The sequence below is a fragment of the Glycine max genome, chromosome 12, assembly GCF_000004515.6.
Source record: "Glycine max cultivar Williams 82 chromosome 12, Glycine_max_v4.0, whole genome shotgun sequence".
Lineage (NCBI taxonomy): Eukaryota > Viridiplantae > Streptophyta > Magnoliopsida > Fabales > Fabaceae > Glycine > Glycine max.
Window position 1 is genome coordinate 34,044,929 of NC_038248.2, and position 13,216 is coordinate 34,058,144.

General features: G+C 39.2%; 1 protein-coding gene and 1 non-coding gene across 2 annotated transcripts; both read left to right on the forward strand.

Annotated features, from left to right (window-relative positions):
* Positions 1–109: 109 nt before the first annotated feature.
* On the forward strand, positions 110–775 carry LOC102667994 (protein MAIN-LIKE 1-like). Its single transcript, XM_006593186.1, has 2 exons — positions 110–304; positions 431–775. Exons 1-2 carry the CDS (start codon positions 110–112, stop codon positions 773–775), a joined length of 540 nt encoding a protein of 179 aa, XP_006593249.1.
* An 11,265-nt stretch (positions 776–12,040) lies between these two features.
* Positions 12,041–12,147, forward strand: LOC112998641 (small nucleolar RNA R71). The gene has a single exon (XR_003263735.1). It is a non-coding gene; the product is annotated as a small nucleolar RNA R71 (small nucleolar RNA).
* Positions 12,148–13,216: the final 1,069 nt, after the last annotated feature.

Sequence of the window (13,216 nt, forward strand, 5' to 3'; positions counted from 1 at the left end):
GCAGATTATGGTTAAAACTAGAGGGTTAGGTCGTGCCTTAGGTAGGGTTATAGGTAGAGCCCTAGGGAGAGAGGATCATCATGATTCAGATGATGTTCCCCAGCGCTGAATGCCTACAACATCCACACATAGGCAACAGGAAGTTGCCCCTGTTGCTGAGGATGATCTTGTGCTTACTAAAGATGTACATGCACATGCTGAAGAAGCTATTGATGATGCTGAGGGATTTCCAGGTGGGCCGCGTGACCTATCAGTGTTGACTGACTATGGTGACCATGTTGCAGTCATCGTATGGAATGATGAGGTATTTAAAATTTTAAATTAAACTTATTTGTTAAGTATTTGTTATTATTTAAATTTGTCATAATTTTAATTATTATTTTTATAAGTTGTCGAATTTTTTTTTTTGTAGGAACGTCCTGAATTGAAGTTATCCTCCCATGGAAGGAAGGTTCTGAAATTTGGGAGGCCTGCTCCAGAAATTGAAGGGCTAGTCGCTATCACAGGATTAAGTCCTTTGATCGCATGTTCAGTAGACACTGGCGATCGAGGACTTATATCCACTTTTGTCGAGAGGTGGCATAAGGAAACTAGCAGTTTTCATCTTCCTGTTGGAGAGCTGACCATCACCCTAGATGATGTGGTGTCTCTGCTTCATCTTCCAATTATTGGCGCATTCCACAGTTTTGAGCCCCTGCATGTCGACGAAGCGGTCTTGATGTTGGTGGAGTTACTTGAAGTCTCTAGAGAGGAAGCTAGAGCTGAGACAACATAATGTCATGGGGCATACGTATGCCTATCGTGGCTATGAGATATTTATCAGAGTAGATGTGAGGCCAGACATTGGACTGTTGCAGCTCATGCCTATTTGCTGCATTTGTTAGGTTGCACTCTTTTTGCTAACAAGAGTGCAACACATGTTCATGTTGTTTTTTTAGACGTTTTTCGAGACTTTAGTCAGAGTGGAGCTATGCATAGAGAGCTTTCGCCCTAGTGCATATGTATGATCATTTGAATGATGCTTGTAAGAGTGGCGGCCGATAGCTTTCTGGTTACATCACCCTATTACAGGTAATTAATATGTTTTTAATATGTTAATTTGGACTATGTTATTAATATGATTGTTGGATGCCTTACGGTGAGCACCATGCAGTGCAGGAATTTGATTTGATTTCATGCTTTTCAGGTCATCTACGATGGGGTCCCATTGTCGTCAGACACCGACCAGAGAGGGTGGTGCGGCAATTTGGATATGTTCAGACCTTCCTCCATTAACTACGGGTTCCATGTTATCATTTGAAGATATTAACGACAGGTGGATGCATTACTCTAACTATCTTGCAGCAATGGGGCAGATTTGTATTGTGCCAGGACAGTGTGCATCAGATTACATACAGTGGTTCTTCATGATTTCACATCTGTTCATGACACCAGCACAACCTGCTGATCCGACCAGACATCCACCCATGACGTAGGATGACACATATGTGGAGCCACATATCCCTGAGGTCCTAGTGGCACCAGCAGCAGCACCGGCATATGCCCCTTCTGATGTGGAGCAGCCCAGACATGTAGTGGTAAATAATGTTGCTTTAATGTTTTATCAAATGTCATTTAGTTCACTTATTGTAATACTTTATGGGTTATTTTCAATGTCATAAGAGGCTTGCCAAACAATTGCAGAAAGGTTGGAACGTTTGGTTAACCTAAGGATAGTCACTGCAGGCACAAAAATACACGAGGTCATGGAAGACAACATAAGGATCGCTAGGGGTGTCACACCAGATGGCAATGTTTATGTCAGGTCGCGACAAAGGCGACGCACGGATCAGCCATAGGCATCATCCATTTTATATTTTAATATTTCGACTATGTTTATAATTTTCATGTATTTGATAATATTTTGGTTTTTCCAAACATTTTGTAAATGTTAACTTATTTTGGTTTATAATTTTTAGTCTGTGTTTATCTCTCTAAATATTAGGGTTAACGTTAACAAATTATTTTAAATTATGTAACCGTTAAACGTACTAGGTAATCCTAGTAATGAGGTAACAGTATATCCATAAGTTCTACACCTTTGCTAATTAAATTTAACGTGACAAAACTACTGACAATTATGTGAATTTGCAGCCTAACAATTATATATTAATGTAGGACTTATGGAGTTGGCCATAGGTCCCTACATGTTCAGTCTTTAGTTATGTTAACATAGTCTCTTTTCAACATCATCAAATTTCTGTATTGTTGCATTCTACTAATATATGGAGTTAGCCACTGCTTTGCCTAAGGATGACAATTCCTACACCATAACAATGCCAGAGGCGGTAAAGAACAACGGTCTTTTAAATAAACCTGTTGTACATGCACAAACAATTTTACGTCAAAAGAACACAAATGATTGCATAAATTTAAAAATAGGACTATCTTGAATCTACCTGAACAAAATGATTGTCATAGACATGACCGATACATATTATGCGATGCACAGAAGAATCTGTTGGTGGTTGACTTCTAAGAGGAAAGAACGTCATGCTTTGTTGTAATGACAACGATACAAGGATTACATTATACCTTGATGCAATGACATATCCCATCTCGCTTATATCCATCCAATTATCCGTAGTAACATGAATCAAACAAATATACACATCACATTTATTTAAAGTTAATTCTTCAAAAGCAAAACACAAATTACATACCATGGATAACCCATCAACAAGTAGGGACCTCCTTAATTCCTCGAATTTGTCTGTGCCACCAAAGAGCTTGATATAGTCATATGACCGTTTGCCAAGTTCTTTAAGCAAATAGTTGCACACCAAGGACCAAGAATCTTCACCTATACCTAATAAAGTGGCAATCGCACGATATCCACAGTTATCGTCAGCTTTGACATCCACAATGTTGTCAATGAACTCGTGTATAAACGGCTGAAATTGATCCAATATTGGCATGGTCCTTTGTTCTTGCTCTTCAGCAAGTGTATTGAGTCGCACAAGTAATATAAAACGGTAAGACCGAGTATCGTATCCTCAGGGAATTTGTTTCACTTAGACACAGTACATCCAGTATGCAAACATTTGTATGGATTAAAAGTAAAGTAAATATCAAGTTGAATTATGTACTAAAGTCTATTGGAATATAAACTAAATATCTAGAATTTTGGAATTGAAAACAGTCAAGTAAAAAGCATTGGGTTGTTCTACTGAATTTTTCTTGATGTTAAAATGTATTTTTCTATCCTAGTGTTCTTATGTCGTGAAATTACTCAAACCAGGATCCCTCTAGTGAATGAGCCTAACCCTCTTTAAACTTCATCCTTGACCCCTCAACAAACTTAGTCTAAAAGAGTTGCATTAAGCCTACAACATAATATGAACTAGATCACTGCACTCCATTCCTAGACATAAAAATTTCTAGCTTTCTCTACCAAGTTCTAAGGCTTTAAATCATTTTCCAATGCTAAAAATCCTAAGTATACATACAAATGGGTGATTAAGCCACAAACATGTAAAATAAGCATAGATAGAAGCAATGAACACAAAAATAAAATTAAATAGATAGTGAAAGAGTGTTACATCAAGGTTTCAGCAGAACTTCCCAAGAAAGAGGCTTAGCCTTCCATTACAAGCAATATACTCTCAATACAAGAAATGATGAGTTTTGAGTGAAAGAAAATGGCAAAGGCTGGTTGAGGATGTCTCCTACAACCTAAGCTCTCTTTGTTGCTTTCCTTCTGTCTTCTCAGCTTCCTCTAGTGCTCTCTTTTCGACTCTCTATCTAAAACTATGTTTTATTTCCGCCAACTTCAGTGTTTTAAAGGCTCTTAGACCTTTCAACTTTCGAAGGCTTGCTCAGCGAGACTGGGCGTGCTAAGTGTGAGAAGAGACAATGACCTCGCTGGGCGGGCTGGTTGCGCGTTGAGCGAGCACATCTCTGATTGATCCTCATCTAGGGTTTCCCAACCCACTAAGCGAGCTGTATGCCTTACTTCGTGGATGCCACTCGCTGAGCGGATCTGCCTCACTGAGCGAGTCATCAGCTACTTGAACCTTTTCTTCTTTTGGCCTGAAACTGAAGTGGTTTCAACATTAATTCACAAAATGGGAGTATCTACTCTATAAAATCACACTAAACATAAAAATATGTACAATTCCTACAAAAAGAACCATAAATTGGAGGTAAGGCGCCATTTCCTTGCAAATATTCAACATAAAATTAACTCTTGAATAGCGACTAACATCCTTCTTGGAATTGGCTGGTAAAAAGATGATGCACTACGCTTCACTGAAGAATTACTATTTTGCACAGAATGTAAAGCATCAACATACTCCCAATAAGACAGATCACGCTTTGTTGATCTTTGGTTTCTGTTCATCAGTTTTTTCTATGCACCTTTAGTGTTAACCTTTTCTGGAGGAGGACACATAGAGTTTTGATCAAGGTATGCAATTTTCTGAAGTTTACTCTTTAAAGTTACTTTACCACAAACATCAAGTTCCTCAAATCACTTAGATATGGTTTCCATTTCTTCCTTTATGGTCACTTGGGGCTCAGATAACCCTTGGTCTGTGATCGAGGTCGTACCCGAATCAAATAAACATGAAAATGCAATAACTAGGAAGTGATCCTAGGTCGTTTCCCAACGAGCAGTGACAAGCCAAATGTTCATAATATACTTGCAGTAACAGTAACGATGGGGGGGGGGGGGGGGTTTGGTGGTTTGGTAATTAAAGAGCAGAACAAATAAAATGGAATACGAAACTACTAATATTAAAAACGGGTTGTTTCCTCTTATTCAGAAGTCACTCTCTTATCCTGGGTTATGGAGAATTCGTCCCTAACAGTCAACCACTTAATCCAACCCTATTTCAATTTACTAAGCGAAAATCAACTTAGGGTTTTCAATACGTGATTAGGCACCACATACACCAGTTAGCCCTTCGTCCATTAAGCATGAACGCAAGTTAGGCTCAGAGGCAATTAATCGAACACGAAGCGTGCACTGATTAATATTCACGAAATTGGGATAACTGGTGAAGGGAAAACTGCCAGGAAACCACATTACAAACGAAACCTCAAAGAGAGTTGGGCTTCGTCCTCAAAAGGAAACAACACCAGAAAATCTAGCCTTCCATGGATTCAAACAGAAAACGCAAATGAAACATGAAGCAGAAACGTAAATGAACAAGAACGTAAATGAAAAGAAACGTAAATGAACGTAGAAGAAGAAGCAAGAATGAACTCGTAATTAGAAGCAGAAAACGGAAATTTGCATTAAGAACGAAAACTGTAACAAGGGAACAGAAAAACGTGAAAACCTAAAACCAAAGCTCTGAATAATGAAAATAGCCTAGCAGAATAGAATGTCCTGCACGAATCCCAAGGCAACTATTTAAAAAGAGTCACTCAAAGTCACTGGGCCCTATTACAATACTCAGGCCCAAAACGAAATAAACACTGAACAACATAAAATAAAATTGCGAAATTTCCTAATTAGAAATTAACTAAGGTAAGCGCTGCTTTATTTGCCCTCTTCAAGTCCACAACCAAAATCCGGATTAAGCCCAATGTTTCATTAATTCCTGAAATTAGATTAAAAACATCAAATTAGCTAAATGAGCCCAAATAATAAAACTGCCTAATTAATTGACAATTAAGACCAATCAAAAATTAAAATGGTGCAAAAAGGGTTTAGAAAATAGAAGAAAATGATGGCACATCAAAACCCCCCATACTTAGCCTTTTGCACTCCTGGGCAAAATGAAACAAAGAACAAAATCCAAGGATATCAAAGGGAGACAAACAAAAACATTCACATATTTCTCAATGAACATCAAGGAATGAAAGGAATGGGTAACATCTAACATAAGGAGATCCAAAAAGTCAAGACATTCATGAAAATCATCCAAGCAACCCAATCATGGCAAAATAGTTAATCAGCTCAAGAATGAAAAGTGATAAAGTCTCACAAGATATACACTCTATCTCTCAAGTGTCTAGGCTACTATTTACCCTCAAAGCACCCATGAAAGCAAACACCACATAAACTTGGCAAGATTCTAAAATTGACAATCAACCCATAAACACAAGCACATGAGGATCAAAAGGTCTTTTAAGGTTGTAATGGGGCCAAGGACAAGGTATGGAGAAATATGGAATAAGTGGCTAAATCCCAAAGGAATAGAGGAGCAAAGGGGAATAAGTGCATATTAAAAAAAAAATAAGAAAATAAAAAGAAGTAAAGATAAAAATTAAACATGAAGAGTAGAACCAAGAGTTTCATCATTCTTGTGCCATTTAAGATCTTATTCACTCAACTTTATTGCTTTTCTTTTTCTTTTTTCGAATTTTTTTTTTTTTAGATTTTTTTTTTTTTTTTTTTTACTCTTTAGCCTTTGAGAAACAACATTTCATTCAGCATGTCCAACATTTAACCAATATACAATGTACATCAAGTATGGCCCAAAATACATCATGAAGCATAGCCAACAAAACAAGTTGTCCAATGAAACAAAAACCCCCCACACTTATTCCCAAAACAATTCCAAAGCTCCAAAATTCCTTAAGGATATGGTAATATCATGGTTTTTCACTTAAGGCTTGTAGTGAGCTTCAAAACAAGGAAAGGGAAACAAGGCTCAAAAGGGCTATCAAAGGAATTAATTCAAGGTAAGTCCATTTGGCTAGAAGCTTATAAGAACAAAATTGCCTTAATCATTTCCAAATATGCATGTGAATTAGGACGCATCAACAAGAATCAAGCCAAGGCTATTGTGCAAGCAATCAATGGGGCAAAACACACCAAATGATTATAATGATGGATGGCTCAAATTCTCACAAAGGTAAAATCATCACTTTCAAATTGAGCTTTCAAAACTATCATGACATGTAGAGAAGAATCAAGGATTTCAAGTCACAAAATGTCAAGAACTTTTATTTTCAAAACAATTACCCATTTCTTGAACATATCCTATAATTCAAAGAAAAACATGCAAAGTCGTACGTGCACACGAAATTGACCCAAAATATTAAACTGAAAATCCGACGAAACTAACAACATTAACAAATTAACACAACTAACAAATTAACAAAACCAACAAAACTAGCAAAACCAAAGAACACTCCCCCCCATACTTAAACAACACATTGTCCTCAATGTAGCACAATTAAAAGATTAAAAACAATTAAATCATCAAAGAGAATCGGACAAGTGTAATAAAAGCAAAGAAGGAGATAGGAAAAGAAAAACTCCCTAAGTCATGGTGGAGGAAGAGTAGGGTGGAGTAAGGAAGTCTCTTCCACCACTACGTCCACTAAAGAAGGGTTCGTGAGGAATGGCTTAAGTCGATGTCCGTTGACCTTGAAGCTCTTGTTTGTGGAGTCGCTTTTGATCTCAACTGTACCATAAGGAAAAACATTAGTAACAACAAAAGGACCAATCCACTTAGACCTCAACTTACCACTCATGAGTCCAAGCCTAGAATTATACAATAACACTTTTTGCCCAACCACGAAGTCTTTTTTAACTATCATGCTATCATGGAACTTCTTGATCTTTTCTTTGTAGAACTTGGCATTCTCGTAGGCTTCTAGGCGGATTTCATCTAACTCACTCAATTGCAACTTCCTTTCCTCGCCAGCTTGATCCATAGAGAAGTTGCAAGTCTTCACTGCCCAGTATGCTTTGTGCTCAATTTCCACTGGAAGATGACATGCCTTTCCAAAGACAACCCGATAAGGAGACATTCCTATGGGTGCTTTGTAGGCAGTCCGATGTGCCCAGAGAGCATCATCAAGCCTGGTACTCCAATCTTTCCTGCTTGACTGCACAATCTTCTCTAGAATTCTCTTGATTTCCCTGTTAGAAATTTCTGCCTGTCCATTAGTCTGGGGGTGGTATGGTGTGGATACCCTGTGTACCACCCCGTACTTTTTTAAGCAGGGCATGCATTGTCCTGTTGCAAAAATGGGTTCCTTGATCACTAACAATTGCTTTAGGTACTCCAAACCTGCAAAACAGATTAGACCTGACAAAGTCTGCGACAACTTTAGCATCATTAGTTCTAGTGGGCTTGGCTTCCACCCATTTTGAAACATAATCAACTGCAAGGAGAATATAAACATAACCAAAAGAGACAGGAAAAGGACCCATGAAATCTATACCCCAGACATCAAACACCTCACAGAATAGCATAGGTTGCTGAGGCATTTGTTGTCGCCATGTCAGTGTATTTCCTGCTCTCTGACACTGCTCACAAGTGCTGCAGATCTTCCACGCATCTTTAAAGATGGTGGGCCAATAAAAACCACAATCAAGCACTTTGCGAGCCGTCCTTTGAACACCCAGATGACCTCCCGGTGCGGAAGAATGACAGAACTGCAGGACTGAGTCAGTCTCATGATCTGGAATGCACCGTCTAATGACCTGATCACTGCACAATTTCCACAAGTAGGGGTCATCCCAAATAAAATGCTTAGCATCACTTTTAATCTTATCTTTTTGGGCCTTAGATGCTAAGGGAGGAAAAACAGAGGCAACTAAATAATTGACAATGTTAGCAAACCAGGGAGTAGAAAGAGAGTCAGAAATACTATACAATATATACAAATGATCATCCGGGAAATCCTCCCGAATAGGTGAATCTGCATCAGAGACACGTTCGATCCGACTCAAATGATCAGCAACTAGATTTTGTGCTCCGCTCCTATCACGGATCTCCAAGTCAAACTCTTGGAGCCAGAGCATCCATCGGATCAACCTAGGCTTAGAATCAGCCTTCTTCAACAAGTACTTTAGAGCTGCATGGTCAATATAAACAATAATGCGAGTACCAAGCAAATAAGATCGAAATTTTTCAAGAGCAAAAACTATGGCTAGAAGCTCTTTCTCAGTAGTAGTATAATTTGCTTGGGCAGCATCTAAAGTCCTAGAAGCATAATATATCACCCTGGGCAATTTATCAATTTTCTGAGCAAGGACAGCCCCCAATGCATAATTTGATGCATCACACATAAGCTCAAAAGGGGCTGTCCAATCGGGTGCCTGGATGATGGGGGTGGTAGTCAACGCTCTTTTGAGGCAATCAAAAGCCTCATTGCATCTGTCATTAAAGTCAAACTCCACCTCCTTTTGCAACAAGTTGGACAGTGGAAGGGCTACTTTGCTAAAATCCCTTATAAAGCGCCTGTAGAATCCTGCATGACCAAGAAAAGATCGCACCTCTCGCACACAAGAGGGGTAAGGCAATTGTGAAATAACAGAAATTTTTGCAGGATCTACTTCAATACCCTTATTGGAAATAATGTGGCCTAAAACTATACCTTGCTCAACCATAAAATGACATTTTTCAAAATTTAGAACAAGGTTAGTTTCAATGCATCTATTCAAAACTTTTTCCAAACTATTCAAACAACCATCAATAGAGGATCCATATACAGTGAAATCATCCATAAACACCTCTATGCAATTTTCTAAAAAATCACTGAAAATACTAATCATGCACCGCTGGAAGGTACCAGGGGCATTGCACAGGCCAAAAGGCATCCTCCTATAAGCAAAAGTGTCGAAGGGGCAAGTGAATGTGGTCTTTTCCTGATCCTCAGGAGCAATAGTAATTTGCATATAACCAGAAAAACCATCAAGGAAACAGTAGTGGGATTTACCTGCCAGGCGTTCAAGCATCTGGTCAATGAATGGTAGGGGAAAATGGTCCTTTTTGGTAACCTGGTTCAGCCTCCTATAGTCAATGCAGACTCTCCAACTGTTCTGCACCCGAGTAGGAATCAGCTCCTCCTTCTCATTTCTGATCACTGTGAGGCCAGTCTTTTTCGGGACTACCTGGATGGGACTCACCCATTGGCTGTCGGAGATAGGATAAATGATCCCAGCTTGCAAAAGCTTGGTTATCTCCTTCTTCACTACATCAAGAATCACCGGGTTGAGTCTTCTCTGTGGCTATCTTACTGGTTTAGCTCCATCCTCTAAATTTATTCGATGCATACATGTGGATGGGCTAATACCAGGAATGTCCGCCAGGGTCCAGCCTATAGCCTTCTTATGCTTCTTGAGAACTGACAACAACTTCTCCTCTTGCTCATCAGCAAGGGAGGCAGATATAATCATTGGAAAACTCTTGCTATCATCCAAGTAAGCGTATTTTAAATTTGATGGCAAAGGCTTCAATTCTGGTGTGGTCGGCTGGACAGTGGTAGAAGGAGATGGTTTCTCAGCCTTTACCTCATAAAGAAAGTCAGAGGTATGTGTACTTCCTGAAACATGGTTAGTCCTATCTGACTCTATAAAATCAATCTCAAGAGGTAAAACACCACCACCAGGCATGCAATCAATATCACTTTCAGATTCACTCTCAGCATCAAATTCAGACATATGATCAAATACAATTTCAGACTCAATGCATGAAGAGTGAGAGGCATGCAGATTAGAATAAAGATCAGTCATGTATTAATCAACAACATGGTCAATTATTTCAGCACGAAATACAGAAAGATCTTCAGATGGGTATTTCATAGCATCCAGAATATTAAAATGAACAGTTATATCACCAAACTCCATGGACAGTGTGCCTGCATAAACATCTATCTTAGTTCTAGCAGTTTTCATAAAGGGTCTGCCTAGAATGATGGGAACTGATCCTTGAGAAAATCCATCTTCCATATTCAAGATATAAAAATCAACAGGGAAAATCAGTTCACCAACTCTAACTAAGACATCTTCTATGAAACCAACAGGATAGGCAACACTTCTATTAGCTAAATTAATTAAAAATTGACAGAGGCATAACACTAACAGAGGCTCCTAAATCTAGCATGGCATTGTCAAACTTACTATTCCCTATAATACAAGGTATGCTGAATTTGCTTTATTGCATCCAACAGAGGTATGTTTACCTCTACTTTTCTAAACGTTTCCAAGATCTCTTTCTCTGCCTCTTCCATTTTTTTGTTGGAAACTGCTCTTGGAGGGAATGGAAGAGGGGGAATGTGCTGCTTCTGCAAATCAAAATTACCTGTGGAAGAAGATTCACCTGCACATAAATTGTTAGGTAGATTTTTGTCATCACCTTTTTCTGGAATAGAGTGAAGTTTGGCAGGTTCATTTGTAGATGAGGAAGGTGTTACGGGTTGAGGTCCTTGACACTGCTTTCCCGACCTCAATGAAATGGCACTGACATTTTTGGGATTTTGGACAGCTTGAGAAGGCAGCTTGTCAGAATTCTGGGACTGTTGTTGATTCAATTGGGTAGCTAATTGTCTCATCTGATTGGTTAAGCTCTGAATGGAGGCTCTGGTCTCTTGCTGAAACTGCATGTTCTGCATAGTCATTTGCCTCACAAGTTCTTCGAGGGAAGGTTGTGGAGGGGCCTCAACTGTTGGTTGTTTATGGGGTTGTTGCTGTTGTTGGATTGGTGGAGGAATGTATGGTCTGCTTGGGCCAGCAGCATTTTGGAAGGAAGGAGCAGGCTGCTGTTGTTGTTGCTGAGGGCTAGACCATCTGAGGTTAGGGTGATTCCTCCATCCAGGGTTGTATCTGTTGCTGGAAAGGTCATAATTGCTCTGCTGTGGTTGATTTTGCTGCTGAGGTTGAGGAGGTCTATTGTAAATATTTGCAGCATAAGCTTCAGGTTGCTCAATTGCTCCAGGTTGCTGCATGGAAGGGCAAAGGTCTGAATGGTGGTCAGCAGAGGAGCACAAACCACAAACCCTTGCGACAGGTACAGATTTCTGATTCAAGGCCAGCTGGGTTACCAAGTTGACCAACGCATCCAGTTTGCCTTCAAGCTTCTTAGTTTCAGATGATGCAGATGGGTTTGTAGCTACCTCATGCACTCCTCTAATGACTATGGCATCATTTCTGGCGCTAAACTGCTGGGAGTTGGAGGCCATCTTCTCAATTAAATTTTTGGCTTCAGCAGGGGTCATGTCTCCAAGGGCTCCACCACTGGCAGCATCTATCATACTTCTCTCCATATTACTGAGTCCTTCATAAAAATATTGGAGAAGAAGCTGTTCTGAAATCTGATGGTGGGGGCAACTGGCACATAGTTTCTTAAATCTCTCCCAGTACTCATATAGGCTCTCTCCACTGAGTTGTCTAATACCTGAGATATCCTTCCTGATGGTTGTGGTCCTGGAAGCAGGGAAAATTTTTTCTAAGAATACTCTCTTAAGGTCATCCCAGCTCGTGATGGACCTTGGAGCAAGGTAATACAGCCAGTCCTTTGCCACTCCCTCTAATGAATGAGGAAAAGCCTTCAGAAATATGTGATCCTCTTGGACATCTGGGGGTTTCATGGTGGAGCAGACAATGTGAAATTCTTTCAAATGTTTGTGTGGGTCTTCACCTGTAAGGCCATGAAACTTTGGAAGCAAATGAATCAGTCCAGTTTTAAGAACATATGGGACATCCTCATCAGGGTATTGGATGCACAAGCTTTCATAGGTGAAATCAGGTGCAGCCATTTCCCTTAGAGTCCTCTCACGAGGTGGAGGTTGTGCCATGTTCTCAGAATGTGCAAAATCAGAATGCTCAGAATCAGAATGCTCAAAATTATAATGCTAAAGATCAGGATGTTCAAAATCACCAATAACAGAATGCACAGATTCACCAGTTATGGAATGCTCAGAATGATCAAAAGGTATAAAATGATGTCTAACTAATCTATGAAATGTCCTATCTATCTCAGGATCAAAGGGTTGTAAGTCAGATGGATTGCCTCTAGTCATACACTACATTCAGTATGCACACAACTAGTTGTCTTGTCATGTAAATAAAGGTGTAGGTTTGAACTACAGCTACCCTCAAATGATATCCAAATGACTTGAAATTTTGTGAGAAACCTTATAAAATGATGAAAAGATAGCAAAAAATATTTCAGACAAAAATTCAAAGTCTAACTATGAAAGCTAAAATTGGTAGGTTAAGAAAAATAAGTGAATAAAACTTGAAAAATAAAAAACTTTTGACAGAATCGCTTTTTTTGGACGATGGAGACCTCAGCTGGCCTATGGCGGGCTGCCATGGCGTAGGAAATTTTTTTCTACCCCAAATGCATATATACTAATTGCGATTCTGATAACCGGAGCAAAAGTTATGGCCGTTTGAAGTTTTGACAAACACAAAATTTGCTAGTTTTTTGGAACTTTCAAATCTGACCAAACTAAAGGCTCTAGCTATTTTTCCCACAAAATA

Bases quoted from the DNA above. Each gene is read 5' to 3' on its own strand.
- LOC102667994 (XM_006593186.1), top strand. From the start codon at position 110: ATGCCTACAACATCCACACATAGGCAACAGGAAGTTGCCCCTGTTGCT. The intron at 305-430 runs GTATTTAAAATT...CCTGAATTGAAG, and splicing joins TCATCGTATGGAATGATGAG to TTATCCTCCCATGGAAGGAA.